The sequence below is a fragment of the Charadrius vociferus genome, unplaced genomic scaffold, assembly GCF_000708025.1.
Source record: "Charadrius vociferus isolate BGI_N301 unplaced genomic scaffold, ASM70802v2 scaffold562, whole genome shotgun sequence".
NCBI lineage: Eukaryota > Metazoa > Chordata > Aves > Charadriiformes > Charadriidae > Charadrius > Charadrius vociferus.
Genome location: NW_009647234.1, coordinates 751,501 through 768,246, shown reverse-complemented (window position 1 = coordinate 768,246; position 16,746 = coordinate 751,501). Strand labels below are relative to the sequence as shown.

The 16,746-nt window shown below is 41.9% G+C and overlaps 1 protein-coding gene across 1 annotated transcript; it reads left to right on the top strand.

Annotated features, from left to right (window-relative positions):
• The first annotated feature begins 101 nt into the window (after positions 1-101).
• Positions 102-13,994, top strand: MTF1 (metal-regulatory transcription factor 1). The gene is made up of 10 exons (XM_009879863.1): positions 102-567; positions 6,232-6,470; positions 6,894-7,025; positions 7,563-7,636; positions 8,173-8,306; positions 9,138-9,215; positions 10,252-10,354; positions 10,928-11,484; positions 12,345-12,411; positions 13,428-13,994. Exons 1-10 carry the CDS (start codon positions 154-156, stop codon positions 13,808-13,810), a joined length of 2,181 nt encoding a protein of 726 aa, XP_009878165.1. The 5' UTR covers positions 102-153; the 3' UTR covers positions 13,811-13,994.
• Positions 13,995-16,746: the final 2,752 nt, after the last annotated feature.

Here is a 16,746-nt window from a genome sequence, read left to right as displayed (position 1 = left end):
GGGGCCGCCAGGCATCTGCCCAGTGTCCTGCGAGCGGGGCGGGGGCCCGGCCCGGCCGGGGCAGAGCCGCCTGCCCCGCCGCCGCCCGTCCTTGTGTTGCAGATGAGTCGTTACGGGCTAACTGCGCGCTATCGCTCTGAGAGGCGGTGAGCCATGGGGGAGAACAGTCCTGAAGGCAACGTTATCTACTATGAAGCGGAGGAAGACGATTTAACTCAAGATGACAATATGATGAGGTTTTCTGATAAAAACGGGTTGGTTTCTTCATCATCTGGGACGGTCTATGACAGGACAACTGTTCTAATAGAGCAGGACCACAGTGTGTTGGAAGATGATGAGGATGAAGGACAGTGTGGTGATCACTTGCCTTTTTTACCAGAGGGTCATGAAGAAGGATTTCATTTAATAGCAGACCATGAAGGAATGTCCCAGGGTTATGTGCAACATATTATTTCTCCAGATCAGATTCACCTAACAATAAATCCTGGTTCAACTCCTATGCCAAGAAATATTGAAGGAGCTACGCTCACTTTGCAGTCTGAATGCCCAGAAACTAAGCTTAAAGAAGTAAGTAGATAAATACGATTCTGAAGTTTATGCTTATTGTGAGAGTTTTTCACCTGGTGGCATTAGATGCTTTGAAAACATGGTTTTCCAAAGCTGTTTGGGAGGTAGGTAGAAGTTCTCCTTGTTCTTAAAGGTTATCGTATAGTAGAGTGAATTACAGTCTGTTAAATCCGCTGTTACTTTTAGCGATAGTAATGCTTTGTGCTGGTAACAGGCGGTTTCCCACAGTCACTTAGTGGGTCAGCAACAAAGCTGCAAGTGTCATCAGTTTTCACTTTCTTGTGAAGCAGCCAGGAATTGCTTTTTGACATGCGGTAATACACTAGATAGCAGGAGAATATGGTAGTGAAAATGCATTTATATTAGTAGCATATGTGATTTTAGTGGTCTTTTATTTTTCTTTTGGTTGGGCAATTATTTGCTGAGTTCAGAGATAACTAAAAAACACAAACTCTGTTATGCTGTGGTTAACCACATTCTTGAGAAAAGTGCATCCAAGTTTCAAGTTAAATTCCAAACTGTTGGCAGTAGCTGAAGTATGAAACTTAAGATGCCAAACTTAAAATTACTTGTAGTTTTATTATGTCACTTACAGGGAAACTGTGAGAAGAAAACAAAGGAAGCCTTAATCTACCATCTTGTCAGCTTACATATTTAAAATGACGATGACTTTTAATTCTGTTTCCCTAATGAATTCTACCTGCCTGAAAGAACCATGAGGGCTTGTACTGACTGACTTAGGATTCTTGCTTTTTAGGTGTAAAAGCAATGCAAAGTTGACTGAAATACCAACATAGGGCCAACTTTGTGCTCTTTTTTTGTCCCTTCTGAGTTAACTAAGGGATGATCTATGTAAGTGTTTGTGCTGGTATCAGTGGTAGTAGTACCAACTACTTGTGTAACTGATATTCAGTGTAAGAGAGAATTGCAGAAATGAGCCCTTGCTGAGAAAGGAAGCTGGGTTTGAATGCTCTGAATAATTTAGATTAGCAGGGAACCTTCATTATCGCTCGCTTGGCAGTGAGGAAATGGGGCTGTAGGAGGTCAGCTCTGCAATTGTGAAACTTCTGGACTGAGGTTTGTTCAATAAGCCCATTTAAGTCTAAGGAACTCCTTTTGCTCAATTGTTATTCGCATAAGCAGCTGCTCTATCCCACCTTCTTAGCTGCTAAACTATTTAATTTTTGTGTGTCAGTCATCAGTATGTTTTGTAGGATAAGCATGCAGTCTGTAGTGTCTGAGAACAGTGTGTACTAGCAAAAAAGGTGTTGATGACTGCACGAGCAATTAAACTGATTTTATTTCTTCACCACTCCTTTTTAAAAAAGGCTTGTAAGACCTGGAGTTTCCCAGTGAAATCCTTTATCTGAATTTATTTTCCATTTCTCGAATTAATTTTCGTGTGTGTGTGTTATGCTATAATTTGAGTGCGGTGGGAAAAAAAGCTCTAAGCATATGTGACACTCTCCCATCTTGTAAATAGCCCTTTTTGTCCTGCTGTTTCAAATGCTTGATCGGTTGTCTGGAGATGGGGAGGGAAAAGGTCTAAACCCCCTGAATGTTTGGCTCATCTCTAAAAGTCATCAGTCCAAATCTTTGGTACTTCCAAAACATCTGTAGCAGTTCTCACACTTGAGAACTGTTTTAAAGTCTTAAATTTTCATGTCAGTCTTAGACGTTTATGAAGCAAGAGGGTTTTACACTTCATTAACTACCTTTGACTTCCTTTTGTTATATTATACTTCTTTCACTATAATTCTGCTTGTAAGAATAAATGTGGTTATAGTCTTCTATTTCAAATCCATTAATTTTTTTTTTTTTTTCAATGATGACATAGAAAAAAATATCTAAGGGAAATCTCAAACTCAAGATAATTTAAAGGCAAACTGAGAAATTTAAGTAGACTTTGGCACAGTGTGTCACGCTCAGCTTTTGCCAGTCATGTTGGTTATTGGACAGTTAGTTCCTACTTCTAAAGTAAATGCTTAATTAAGACACTTCGAGCTTCCCTCTGGTGCGTCTCCTTGGGAGAGACAGCGCATTGCCCTTTGCCAAAGCATGTGCCATGCAGTTGCAGCCATTGCCTTCATGGCAACTTGTCTTCCTGTCCAAGCCGTCTGTGGCTTTTCCTGTTGCTGCCATGGTTCTTTTTTGTTGTTGCTTGTGTATGGTGATGGTCTTGACTACTTGCTGTTGTAACTGCAAGTCTTTCATGATCAATATCTACATAATTTTATGTGTATAATCAGGGCTTACTTGATATGCTAATGTTCCTAATGTGAAAAGAGAATTAAATGCTTTGCTGCTTTACAGAAAGTTTTGTTTTGCTTAGAACATGTGGTAGTATTGCTTCTGCCTGCAGTATCTTTCTCGGAATAACTTGTGAAATAAAGATTTGGCCTTTGAGCAAAAGGGGAGCACTGCAAGGCCTTTGTTGTAGTTCAGGCTGTTAAACTGAAAGTGTTGCTGCCGTCTTCCTTTAGACATGTGCATTGGCAGCTAGGAACCAAATCCTTAATCTATAATTAATATTCTTTTCTTTCACTTTCTAGACCTAAATGTAAATACCTAGAAAGCTTATCAGACTCCTCACTTGACTTTTAGGTAGTTTACACCTGTGTCAAATTGTTTGTGTGTTGGGGGAAGTACTGTGGAGAATGCCCTGTAATGCAGTATGTGGAATGTTAGTTTCCAGCTGCCTTAAAACTCTAACAGGGAACATTTACTTCAGTACTGATGCATAAATTGTACTGAATCTGATGATCCCTGGTGAAGATAATGTACCCCTTCTCGTCTAATAAAACATACCTTCCGACCTTCTGTCTGTGTTTTGTCAGGCTATGCTCTTCTGTTTTGGCTGACTCAACACAACCAAATTTCTTAATTATGTTGTAACTGTACTGTAATGCTTGGTAACTTTTTATTTATTTATTTATTGTTAACTTTTACCTGATTTGAACTATAAATTAAGGGCAGTGATTAAGAACAGGTTGCCCAGAGAGGTTGTTGAGGCCCCATCCCTGGAGGTGTTCAAGGGCAGGCTGGACGTGGCCTTGGGCAACCTGGTCTGGTGGGAGGTGTCCCTGCCCAGGGCAGGGGGGTTGGAACTCGATGATCTTCAAGGTCCTTTCCAACCTAAACCATTCTGTGATTCTCTGGGCAACCTGTTCCACCAGCCTTACCACCCTTAAAGTGAAAAATTTCTTCCTAGTATTTAATCTAAATCTCCCCTCTTCCAGTTTGAAGCCATTCCCCCTCGTCCTGTCACTACATGCCCCAGTAAAAAGTCCCTCCCCAGCTCTCCTGTAGCCCCTTTAGGTACTGGAAGGCCACAATAAGGTCTCCCCAGAGCCTTCTCTTCTTCAGGCTGAACACCCCCAACTCCCTCAGCCTGTCCTCATAGGAGAGGTGCTCCAGCCATCTGATCATCTTCATGGCCCTCCTCTGGACCTGCTCCAACAGGTCCATGTCCTTCTTATGTTGGGGGCTCCAGAGCTGGATGCAGTACTCCAGGTGGGGTCTCACGAGAGCGGAGTAGAGGGACAGAATCACCTCCCTCGCCCTGCTGGCCACGCTTCTTCTGATGCAGCCCAGGATACGGTTGGCCTCCTGGGCTGCAGTCACATTGCTGGCTCATGCTGAGCTTCTTGTCAATCAACACTCCTGAGGAGAAGGACCATATGTGTAGAGAGAGGAGTGAAGGCGTGCAATGGAACATCCTTTGGGTGCCTCAGTTCTCAGGTACTTGATGTAGGATCTAGTAGGCGTGTTCCTTAGAGGAATTGCTGAGCCCGGTGGCTCAAACTGACAGTGTTAAGGGCTGTTACTTCAACTGTTTGAGAAACAGAACTTGGAGGTGTGTACCTCCCTTTGAACCTTATAGCACTGATACTGTCTTCAACGGTACCAACAACTGTTAGCATAACAAATAATGTGTTCCAGATCCCCTCAACTCTCCTTATTCTTGTGCCATTGTAGTACACGAATGGGAGACAACTTCTGGACAAAACACAAATGTGTTTCAGGGAGCCATTTAGAGATCTCATAGTGGTTTTACTGAGGGCCCATTGTTTCTTTCATTTATTCAATATTATACAAAGCATTAATCAAATTAGTTATTTTATGGAAGGATTGAAAGTACTCAGTTCTTAATTAGGCACACCAAGAATGATGTGTTTTTGATGTTGCTCCTACTTAACATGTCTGCTTAAATACCCATTATTCTGAGAGGAGAATGACTTCAAATAAAGTGATTTTATACTTGCCTGACAACAGATCAAGGCATCCCATGTTATTTTGTTCTTAGCTTCCAAGCTGTGGTAGTAAAGAACTGTGATTGTCAAATGCTCTTTTTTCACAGGTGTATATAAAGAAAAAAGAACAGCTGTTGAGTCATGAGCTGGGTAGAAACCCATAAGTGTTACATGCTGGTTATGTACAGGTTCATCCGGTTCTGCTGGTATCAACCCCCAATTCAGTATCTGGTTTTTTTTGGAAGACAGTCTGCAGCCTTTTCTAAGCAATAATACTAGGTGCTGTGAGATGGGTGCTTTGTGCCTTCGAAAAGAGGAGAATTGCTGGCTTACGCCCTGCTATATTATCTTACTGATGAGTTGTTAGAATACTAAATCTGTAGGTTCCTGCTCCTCTGCTGTGAGTTTGCATTGCTTTTCTAAACACTTCCAAATCAACGTATTTTAGAATACTCTTCTACTTCTTGCCTGTCAACCATCAAGTCCTCTCTTGGGCTCCATAGTCACCTTTAGATGCTAAGGTGTCTCAACTGCAACAGTCAAATGAAAGCTGTCAGCCTGATAATTAATGTGGAAAATAGATTTATTCAAGCATATCCGATGGCTTATTCCTTCTACTTCACAAGAGAGAACGAGATGTAATTAAGCGTTATGACTGGAAGCTTCTACACGGTCTCTTTCTGCCTGTTGCAGAGGCTCAGCAGGCTACCGAATCTGGTTCAGTGATTTAGATAGCCGGCTGAGAAATCTTTAACGCTTGCCTTTTGATGTAAAGCACCTTGTTTGATTCATTATACTTCAGGCATTGAGTATGTCAGTAAACACCCAAGAGAAGAACAAAGCACAATGAAGGCTGCTTTTGAGATAAAATGAGGTAATGACTGGGCTAATGGTTAGACCATAGGAGACGGTGAAAACTATAGTTGTTATTCAAGGTGTTAATGGGAATTCAGCAGCAGGGCAGTGCTTTTGAGAGTCAGGTTGTGAAAGTACATTTTCCCTTGTCTTCCTCCTCCACAAATAAGTAACTCTGCTAGAAGCACCTGGGAGGAATGCAGGTGCTTCTTATGGGAGCAGTGGTTAGGTTTGATAGCCTCTTAGTGTCCTTTCCAACTATTTTATCAGATTTTTAGCTAGGAATGTTTAAAATTATGTCGTGTCCCGTTCCCCTCCCCCTTCTGTTAGATTGCTGTTCTTCTGTAAGCTCAGCCTGCTTTCCAGTGCCACTACTTCCTCACATTGTGCAGCAGAACTATTAAGTTATCTGATAATTAAACTGTAATATTTTCTTTTTTTTTGCCTTCGGGGTCAAAATCTTTTCTGTGGTCTTTGATGTTTAACTGCAGTTCTACCCTGTCTGGATTCCAGAAATGCTTCAAAATTATTAAGTATGCAGCATTTTGTCTCTTAGGTTAAGAGATACCAGTGCACCTTTGAGGGCTGTCCACGCACCTATAGCACTGCTGGAAACCTGCGCACTCACCAAAAGACGCATCGTGGGGAATACACATTTGTCTGCAATCAAGAAGGCTGTGGCAAGGCCTTTCTTACCTCCTACAGCCTCAAAATCCATGTTCGAGTGCACACTAAGGAAAAGCCGTTTGAATGTGATGTGCAGGGCTGTGAAAAGGCATTCAATACACTGTACAGGTAGGAAGCCTCTGCCTATTTCTCTTGTAGACGTGGCTGTTGCTGTTTTGCAAGTTGCATGTATTTTTTTCTTTGTGTCTGAGTACAATTGCTATGCTGCTTCTAGGTACAGATATGAATATAACCCCCCCCAAAATGTGGGAATGCTGTACCAAGAGTAGGATAACAACCTATCGTGACATACTTAGCTTATTTATATGACAATAGTATTGAAGATGGTGCACAAACACAAGGAATTCTCCGATTTGCTTGAGGACTTCAGAAGTGATATCAATTACTCTCATAAGCTAGTTACCTTCAATTCAGAACAAGTTAAGCCTTTGATCTTGTCCTGCACATCTGAGTGAATGGCTTGCTTGCCTCAAGTAGGGGCTGTCTGGTACTACAAGTCATAAGAGGGGTGCTTTTTGGCATGCTTTTTAGGTTGAAAGCACATCAGAGGCTTCACACAGGGAAAACATTTAACTGTGAATCAGAAGGCTGCAGTAAATACTTCACAACGCACAGTGACCTGAGGAAGCACATCCGAACACACACAGGAGAAAAGCCATTTCGGTAAGATTGCTGGATGGCAATTTTTACTTCTGTGGGACTTCTGTAATAGGCCACCTGTGTCTGAAGGCAGCTATTACTGTCCTGAAGGAAAAGCTATTCTCATGAGAAAAAAGCGAAGGTGGCTAGCATTTGAGCACGTTTGTTCTAGAGCTCCCTCAGTTGCCCATAGAAGTGGGTGAAATGACTGCCTTCAAAGACAAGAATAGTCAAGCTCTTTTTTTAAACATAAATGTGTGCTGCGATGAGCATATTTTTAAAACATACTGCTGCTTCTCTGCTGCGATAGGGTGTTTATTACGTGGAGGAGGACCCCGCCAAATGCTGACTTCGTGCTTTAATTCTGAAGTCTGAATCAAAGCCCTGCCATAGTCCGTGTAGCATACATAGCAGCTGTGGGGAGATACCTGATTACTAACACAGACTAGCATTAGGCCAGCTTTTCAGAGTCCCGGGGCTGTTGCAAAGCATGATCTAAGGTTGTAATAACTAACATGCTGAAGAAGCCTGATGCTAACTCTTCTGTGATGCCTCGTTCAGGTGTGAGCATGACGGCTGTGGAAAGGCTTTTGCTGCAAGCCACCACCTTAAAACACACGTTAGGACTCATACTGGTAAGTCCTGAGGGTTTGTTTTTTCTTTAGTTGAGCTTATTCAGTTTGTAGTAACTCTCAGAATTCTAATATGTATTTATACTTATATGCGGGTGACGCCAAGCTAAGTGGTGCGGTTGATACACTGGAGGGAAGGGACGCCATCCAGAGGGACCTGGACGGGTTGGAGGAGTGTGCCCATGTGAACCTCATGAAGTTTAACAAGGCCAAGTGCAAACTCCAGCACCTGGATCAGGGCAATCCCCAATGTTCCATTTATGCACTTCCATTTATGCTTGACAGGTCTTGAATTTCATGAACACGTTTCACAAGTGTATCAATAATGATGCATGCAAATTAAATGTTGTGTTCTTGTGTCAGTTCACGTGGCAAAATGGAAGCTTTTATCTGCAAGACTCCCAATAATACTGAATGCGTGAAGTGGCATTAAACAATCTTGTTTGTATAAAATATTGCCACTGTCCTATGTACTTTAAAAGTAGGTGTCTCATATAGTGTTTATAAGTTTTGTTATGTGTGTGTTTTGCTGCCAATAGGGGAGAAGCCCTTCTTCTGTCCCAGTAATGGCTGTGAGAAGACTTTTAGTACACAGTATAGCCTCAAGAGTCACATGAAAGGTCATGAGAAAGGACATTCCTATAATGCACTTCCCAGTAACAGTGTGTCTGAGGTTAGTAGCACTTCTTCCTAATGCTTCTGTGTTAGGAGGATATAAACTCATACTTTGGGGAAGAAATTACTTGATCTGTAGCTTGTTCTACAGGTATAACTTTTAAGGCTGGGATTTTCAAAGGGAATTGTAACTACGTGGTGCCCTGTCTCCCATGAAGAAACCCATGGGTGCCTTTTTTTTGAACTGAGAATTCAATTTCAATTCTGACATGGCTGGCATTCGAGGTGGCGGTGTAGGGTTTATTCTTATATGTTGTCTTTACAGTGTGCTGATAATAAAGAGCGGGATCGGTATACCTGAAACTTCTAGCGTGGTGTTTGGTTACCAAGTTTTATTTAGAAAAGCTCATCTAAATTTGTCTATTCATTTTGATCATATTAAAATTAACGCTTGGGCTACTGCTGCTTTGATGAGTATGCCACGTACTGGCACAAGTTTATAGGCAATTATATGTTATCATGCTTTCCTTCTAGATTTTTATGTTTTAATTGATACTATGTAATAAGCATGTGAAGTAAAATAAACAAAAACTGTTAAGGTTCAAATTTTTTATTTTCTATAGACTGATTTGTTCCTGTGCTAATATAAAATTCCAAGTTCTTTAATTTTTATGAAGTAATGTGAAAGAGATGTTAAGAATCCTTGATAGCTACTAAATATCCTTTGCTTAGTAATATTGCTCCTTTGATTTTTAGAACTGACGCTTGGGTCACATCGGTAAAAACAATTCTGTTTAGGTAGAATTGTATAGACCCTAAAAAGTAATTTAGAACGTTTCTGACACGATTCTTTTAATAGATAACTCAATTTATGTTTCCTTCTTTACAGGATACAAGCCACTCACTCTGTCTGAGTGACTTAAGCCTCATATCAACAGATTCGGAATTGCGGGAGAACTCTAATCCAGTGAGTTACTGTCCTGGAATTGCCTCACCCGTAGTCCGAGTTTTGGTTTTTTTCTAGCGATGTGCCTGTCCTGTCAACTAGAACACAGCAGATTAGAAATGTATGGCTGGTTGCTTCTGTTTCCCTTGTTCAGGCCTCCAGCATGCTCTACTTCAGGCTTTCATTTTGCTAGTGAAGGAGATGTATGTACTCGTTCACAGAATAAGTGACTTTGGATAGTTTTAGATGTACCGAATGCTGCTTTTTTGTGTGTCTTATGGCTGTTTGCAGGACAAAAATTGTGTTTCTTACACGCCCTGTTGAGCCTGTAAATATGACCTATTAATGCTGTCTTTTTTGGAATGTTGGAACAAAAAATAAACATTTCTGTCTAAAAGCAGAACAAGTGAAAGAGAGGGATTTTCCTCTAGATTATGCAGTGCTTAATTCAACCTGTTTTTAAAGGCTCTCCATCTGATTTTACTGTAATGATGTTCTTGCTTATTGATAACTGTTGACTGAGGTTAAATTTTACATAGAGGAAAATTATATACTGATGAGACTGTGTCACACTCTTGTGCTTCGATGTGGAAGCAGTATGCAGCATTTTAATATATTCTGTTCCTAGAGCAGTGTGGCTGACAGTAGTGCATAGCCCAGGATATAATCTAAGCGGAGCTATTTTGTTTCTGCTCCAGAAAAGGTTTCACAAACAGCCAAGAACAAATTAATGTCTGTTTCTGTTTCTAACAGAGCATTACAAGAAATTAGAGTTAAATAAACTATGGATGCAGAACAATATATTTTACTTTTGAAGGACTTACTTATTTTTGTAAGGATTTGCTCTTTATGTTGGTAGATTTTATTGTGGTTAATAAAAACTAAGTGTCATTTCAGACCAGGTAACTGAAACGTGTTGCCTTTCCTGATGATGGCTGGTTAATAGGAGACGTATTTCTGACATTCATGTGTGGCTTGACTGGGATTTGTGCAAAGTTTATGGAGACCCGAGACAGAACATTGTCTGATGTCTTCCTCTGTATTTTCTATTTGCCAGACACCTGGACAAGACCTGAGCACAATCTCACCAGCAAGCATCTTTGAGTCTATGTTTCAGAGCCCAGATCATACTGCAAATCAGGATGACTCTCAGCAGACAGGTACAAATTGCATCTGCACTATTTTAAGAGAGAGCTTTTTGACAGTTTTCCCCTCTGCGTGCATGTACTTAATCCAGCATTTCAGACTGAAGATTACTACCCCACATAACTGAATAGCAAACAGAACTTTAACTTCAGTGTTGAAATTCTTTTGTGTTAAAATGCATTGTATTCACAGACGGTGTAACGCTCAGACAGTGACAGGGGAACTGGCTGAGTATTTACAGCATGCTGTTGTGCAATGCTGACACTGATGCTCTTGGACTTTCCACATAAGCGTTGTTTTCAAGCTTTGTCTCTTGATGTAGCCACAAAAAGGCTTCTTAGAGAGAGCTAATGAGGCTGATCAACTTGTGTGTAGTATTCAGTGTCACCAGCTTCCTGAATTTGGACCTACGTCAAGATTTCACTGCCTGTTACGTGTTTTTGAGCACTAGTCAGAAGATGTGAAAGTGCTAATGCTTTACTTAGCAAAAATCCCTCAGCTAACTGGTAAGTTCAGTGAAAAAGTTGTTTATTCAGATCTTATGAGAACTGATGTATTTGTGTTTTTTTCTTTCTTTCTTTCGGCAGCTGCCTTGATTGAAGGTTTTAACGGTGATGCAGAGTCAGTCACCGCTGTTCCGCCTTCTGCAGGAGACTCGGCGTCATTGTCTCTTCCACTCGTACTGCAGCTCGGCATCTCTGAGCCTTCGCATTCAGCACTACAAGCCTCGGCAGCACCCGCTGCTCCCTCCTCCATAGGAACCAGCTCACAGCAAGCTGCATTTGGAAATCCTGCAACTGTTTTACAATCCCCAGAAGTGCCTGTTCCTCACAGCACACAGTTTGCAGCCAGTCACCAAGACTTCCTGCAGCACACTCAGACACCGCCACAGCCCATTGTACAAGGACTTTCAGTGGTTGCTGGGGCATCTGCCCCAACAGCATCAAGTGCCACTGAGCCCCTGCCAGCTGTAGTTCAGACTGTGCCTGTTGGTGCGAACTCTGTTCTGACCAGTAATCCGACTATAACAATTACTCCTTCCCAGAGCACCGCTATTCTGCAGTCCAGCATTGTCATGGGAGAGCAAAACTTGCAATGGATCTTAAATGGTGCCACTGGTTCTCCACAAAGCCAAGAACAAATGGTTAGTATATCCAGCATGGCTTTGAAACAGCTTGAACCATCCCTCTTCCTCCTAGAGTCTTTGCTTTTGAAAAGGATGGGGATCAAAGCGGAATTGTAAGAGACAAAACCAGGATGCAGTATAAACATGTCACCAGTGCATCCCCCGAAAAGATAAATAAATAGCAAATAGGTAGAGAAATCCAGGGTGCAGAAAAATCGTGCTTTCTTCTTTTCCCCAGTGACAGACTTCTTACAGCAGGTGTCAGCTTGGTTTATCCAGGACAGCGCACCACATGGCCTGAGAATATATGTGGGGTTTAATCTATTACTTTTGACAAGTAGAAGCACAAAAAACTCTGTAAAGTCTGTGTTTACACATTTTGTAATCTCTCTCTTCCTGATATAGACTGATAAAGAAAAGTTTTCTGGGAAAATAGAATGTTTCTGGTTCTCCAGTAAATCTGGACAGCTGAGACTTCAAGTGTGTTATTTTTACGAATACTGTTGCTATCTTTAGACTTTCTCAGTTGCAAATAGTCAAAAGTGAATGGCAGCAGATACAAGCAGTATGAGCAAGCACAGCATTTTTTTTTTTTTTTTTAAGAATTCAGTCGTTCAGTTGTCAAAAACCACTAGCTGTGTTACCAAGCATGTACTGGGGAGAGTAATTACTGTCTTTAGGAATACTCTTGAGTTTTGGGATAGCCAGAACATAGCCCAGAACCAAGCTAAATGTTATTTTTTTTAAATTAGTTTTCCTGTGTGTTCTCTTTGGAATGTGTGTATAGCTGTTTCATTTGATCGCAGCTATTTAGAATTTGAACAATAGAAATTTGATTGAAATCAACTCATGCTTTTTTCTTTCTTATTTTCTTTAAGCCACAAGTTCCGAAAGTAGTAGAAAAGGTCTTTTTTACCACTGCATTGCCAGTAGCTGGCAACACAGGTAAGCTTGACACTGAACTTGCTTTTTTCTCTTTCTCTGTAGTTCTGTTAGCTTGACTAGGATTTGTGGTTATTTTATTGCTTTCAGAAATATTGAGGACAACCCTTTCTTTTTTTCTTTGCCTTCCTGAGATTTTAAGTGCAGTCTGCTGTAGATGTATAGGTTTGTGCTGAGATCTGTTCTGTAGAATTTTCTTTAACAACTTGTAAGATAATCAGGTTCACAAATCAGATCCAGTATTCATAAAAATGGTATTTTAATGGAACTTAATAAAAGACTGAAATGCAAGGACATATGGGTTTTGTTCTTATAAATGAGACTTGAAACAGGTAGTAAACAGTAAACTTAATCAGTTCTTCAGCAATTGTTTTTGGTATCTGTGAGATTCATCAAAATGATACACGACTGTAGAAGTTCTGTCCTATACCGTGTTTCCTGCGCAGTGTTGTTATATTGCAAAGATGAATGAATCAGAGTCAAGAGAGATCAGGTAAGTTTAAAATTTAAATTTTCAAAAAGAAAGGAAGCCAGGCAAGTAGAGCAGCATAGGAAGAGTGAGGAGGAAGCATGACAAGCAAGATGGGAGAGGAAAGCAGACTAGAGAAAATGAACAGGAAAATACCTGTGTTGGTGTGGAGGAGTAGAATTACTGGTGTAATGTTGTATCGTCATCTTTAAAGATTGGTGCACAGGGACTGGGGCATTTGGATGCTGCTCTTTATTGGATTTTATGCTGTAACAGTTACAGTCGTCGTCAGAAGAGACATCCTGTTCTGTGTGAAAAATTTAGATCAGAATTCTAATGCCTGGGTTTAGCCTGAACAGGTTCCTCATCAACAGACTACCTGCCACTTTTTTCTTATTTATCATCTGCTAGAGGTATTAATTGTGCTTGAACAAAGTACACGTAATCTGTGCTGCAAGGTGCATACGATGTAATTCAACAAAGATGATTTGTCTCTCCCTGCTGTGAAATTATGTAGTTCCGTTGTGTTTTGTCTTTGTTTCACCTTCAGGAAACGCTGTTCAGCAGATTGGTCTCAGTGTTCCTGTCATTATTATAAAGCAGGAGGAGGCCTGCCAGTGTCAGTGTGCCTGCCGAGACTCTGCCAAGGACAAAGCCACCGTTAAGAAGGAATGTTCCTCACCTGACTCAAAAGCTTTGGAGCAGCCAGCTCCCCAGCTGCAGCCTCAGAGCTTTCCTTCCTCTTCTCCTTCGTGTGGGCAGAGCAGTCAGATAGTTAACCCTTCAGACTCACAGACTGAAACATTAAGTGCCATGGATGTATCGGACTTCCTGTCCCTCCAAAGCCCTGAAACCCCGTCTAATATAATTCCAATCGAAGCACTACTGCAGGGTGAGGAAGAAATTGGTTTGAACAGCAGCTTCTCTAAGTGAAGATGTTCCAGATTTTCCTTTGCACCTGGAAGGTAAAACCCTTCTCCTTAGAAGCAGAAACTGAAGGATCGATTCTTTTTCCTTCCTCTTTGGAAGTTTTGTGGCTTATTTCTGCTTCACAGATGTCATCTTAGTCACGTCCCAGGTACATCCATCTTTGAGAATCTATCTAAAAAAAGAAAAGAAAAAAAAAAAAGAAAAAGCTAAGTTATATATGAACTGTTTTGGCTGCACTGTCTGTCACTTTTGCTTGTCATATGTGAACACAGAAGTTAAGGTTACTCGTGTGCAAAAAGATTTTAAAAAGAAAAAGGGGGGTTAGTTTGTCTCCAATTGCACATCACTTATATTTGGGATTAAGGTACTGGCAGCGAGTGGGTCTTTGTTACAACTCCTTGGGTCTATAATTTTCTTCTCTCTTATGTCTGATACTAACCATGCACTATGAGGGGAGCCCGGGAAAGGAATTCGCTGTAGTAGAAAATGGTATTATTATTGTAGAAGATGATTTATCTGCCATTTTGTTGGAATGTGATTGTCACATCACTGAGTTGGGAGCTGATGCCTGGGTTTGCTTTGTAGTAATGCTGTTACTAAAGCCTACAGAAATTTTGTGGAGTTTGTTTCAGTAGATCTATCAGGAGACTGATAATTTAATTTCGTTAGGACTTAGAAGTGTGGTGGCAGACACACTGTTTCACAACATGGAAACACAATCGGAGCCCCTGCTTACTCAGGCTCAAGAGTCTGTTTTCTTTGCCTCTCTTTGAAGGATGCAGTGAGTCCCAGATGTAGTCAGATTGGTGCCTGCTGCTCTTTGGATTTATTTGGCTCTGTTCAGAAACAAGTCATCCTCGTAACCCCCGCGACTGTTTAATCAGGAGCATGGTGCCTTTGCTGGTTACTCTCATCTTTTGTCAAGAACAACTCTAGGAAATTTTTTCAGAGTGATTCAACATAAATTCAGTTTGAATTCAGTGAGTCTATCCTTCAGCTGTCCCTAAATGCTTCCTTTTTTCTGTTAAGCTATGTAATTTCTGCCTGAATCTGCCTCCAACCTACTGCAATGCCAGCTTTTTGTGCACGGGGCTATTTCTTGACTAAAAGATGTTACACAACATAGTAGTTTTTCATATCAAACTGAAAGTCTATATTCTAACCTACTCAGGGTAAATAAAACACAAACCCCCCTTCCACCAAAAAGCCTGTAATGTTGCAATAAATGCAGTCTCATTCTAAATGGTTTATTTATGCTGCATTATTTTAAAAAATGTAATTTTATAGTGTTTTGTCCATCTTTCTGGCTTTGGCTGTCAGTCTTTTTGTGTTAAAGGAAAGAATATTAAATAGTTTTTATTCAGTTTACAGTGTTGTCATTAGTGAGATACAAAGACAATGACTGTAAGCCAATTAATGTGGAGTGTCTCTGTGCACTGAACTTAGGAATGCAAACTCCTAGTGGATAGAGATCTTTGACTCTGTGTTTGATCAAAGCTGCTCTCTGTACCTGCTGGGGAACAACCTTAGGAGTGCAGCCAGAGCTCCCCAGGATGCAGATGATTAGCAGGTTTTTTAACCCTCTTGTGACGTGCTCTGTGTAGCCTTACCAACACCGCTGTCACAGTCTTAGCTGAGGCAGCGGCGTACGCGATCTCGTGTGCTGTTCCCTTGTGAATCCTCTGCCACAGCACAGGTGGGAATGGGCTGAAGGGAACTGGCGCTTCACCTCTCTGACAGCTTGCTTACAGCTGTCAAGTGCAGAAGGGTAAAACTGTGTCCCGTTAGGGCGAATGTGAGGGAGGAGAGGCTGTGCAAAGAACGCTTTGTGCCTGGCAAGTGTTGTGTCGCTCTGCTAGAGCAGAGTGCTCCGTTTTGGGAACTGCGGTGATGAGCTTGGGGGCACCAGCTGAACGGGAAACATGCTCATTGTGTTTCCTCTCCGTGCGTGTTGGCGTGTGGTGCTGTGCTGTGCAGTGCTATGGCAGTGGGGATGTGGGTCCTGCAGCAATAAGGTTTGCATCCATGAAAAACACACTAACAAAGCATTTTGTGTTTTGTTCTTGTAATGGGAATCCCTGGAGGGTGGTGAGATGGTGGCCTCCTTTGTTTTTCGCCTGTAGCTTCATTTTGTGATACAGTTCGGTTGCAGGGCAGCAAGAACTGCTTTGAACTCAAAAGAAATTGTCTCGAGCCTGTGTGGCTGGGACTGTCCTCACGGGGACGAGTCTCCTGCCAGCGCTCTTGCGTAGAGCCCCGCTTCGGAGGAGAGCAGGCAGCGCCTGGAGCTGCCCGGGGGTCCCCCGCGGCACAGGGGCCTCACGCCTTTCCCGTGGCGTGGTGCGGCAGTGGTGTCTGAGGGTGAGGGGATGATGCGTGTGTGTGAGAGAGACTGCTAATGCAGGAGCGTCTGGATTCCTCTGGAGCTGTGGGGTTTTCTCTGATGGGGACAAGGGTACCAGATGTGGCCTGAAGTGTGACAGCTGGGGGATGTAGCAACATCTTGTGAGCCTTTCCCTCCTTCAGGGAAGCGTTCTTCCATGCTATTTTTGCTACTTTTGACTTAGTCCACCTAAAATGTGCTTCTGGTTGGACGAGAGAGCATCTTCAGAAACTCCTTTGTGACAGAAATGAGCACAGGAATCTACCAAAGGCTTTGAAATAGGAAGCTAATTTGGAAGCGTGGTGATTGGCAGCAGCGAGGTGCTGCATGCGTCCTTTCTGAGTGGGTGTCAGAGGTTAACCCCTCTGCTGCTTCATCTTCACAGCTACTGTTTTCTATTGGTGTGTTGTAGGAAAAGCAACGTGTTCCAAGTTTATGCTGACTTTTAGGTGCACTGAGTTTGCTGTTACCCTCTTGTATGTGCACCAGGCAGGCTGCCATTTAGGTGAAACTAATTAAGAGTTTGTAATGAGGCGAGAGCAGTGTGATTCTGTGA

Excerpts from the sequence above, each read along its gene's own strand:
- MTF1 (XM_009879863.1), top strand. The coding sequence starts at position 154 with ATGGGGGAGAACAGTCCTGAAGGCAACGTTATCTACTATGAAGCGGAG. Across the intron at positions 568-6,231 it reads CAGAAACTAAGCTTAAAGAA|GTTAAGAGATACCAGTGCAC; the intron begins GTAAGTAGATAA and ends TTTGTCTCTTAG. Across the intron at positions 7,637-8,172 it reads ACACGTTAGGACTCATACTG|GGGAGAAGCCCTTCTTCTGT; the intron begins GTAAGTCCTGAG and ends TGCTGCCAATAG.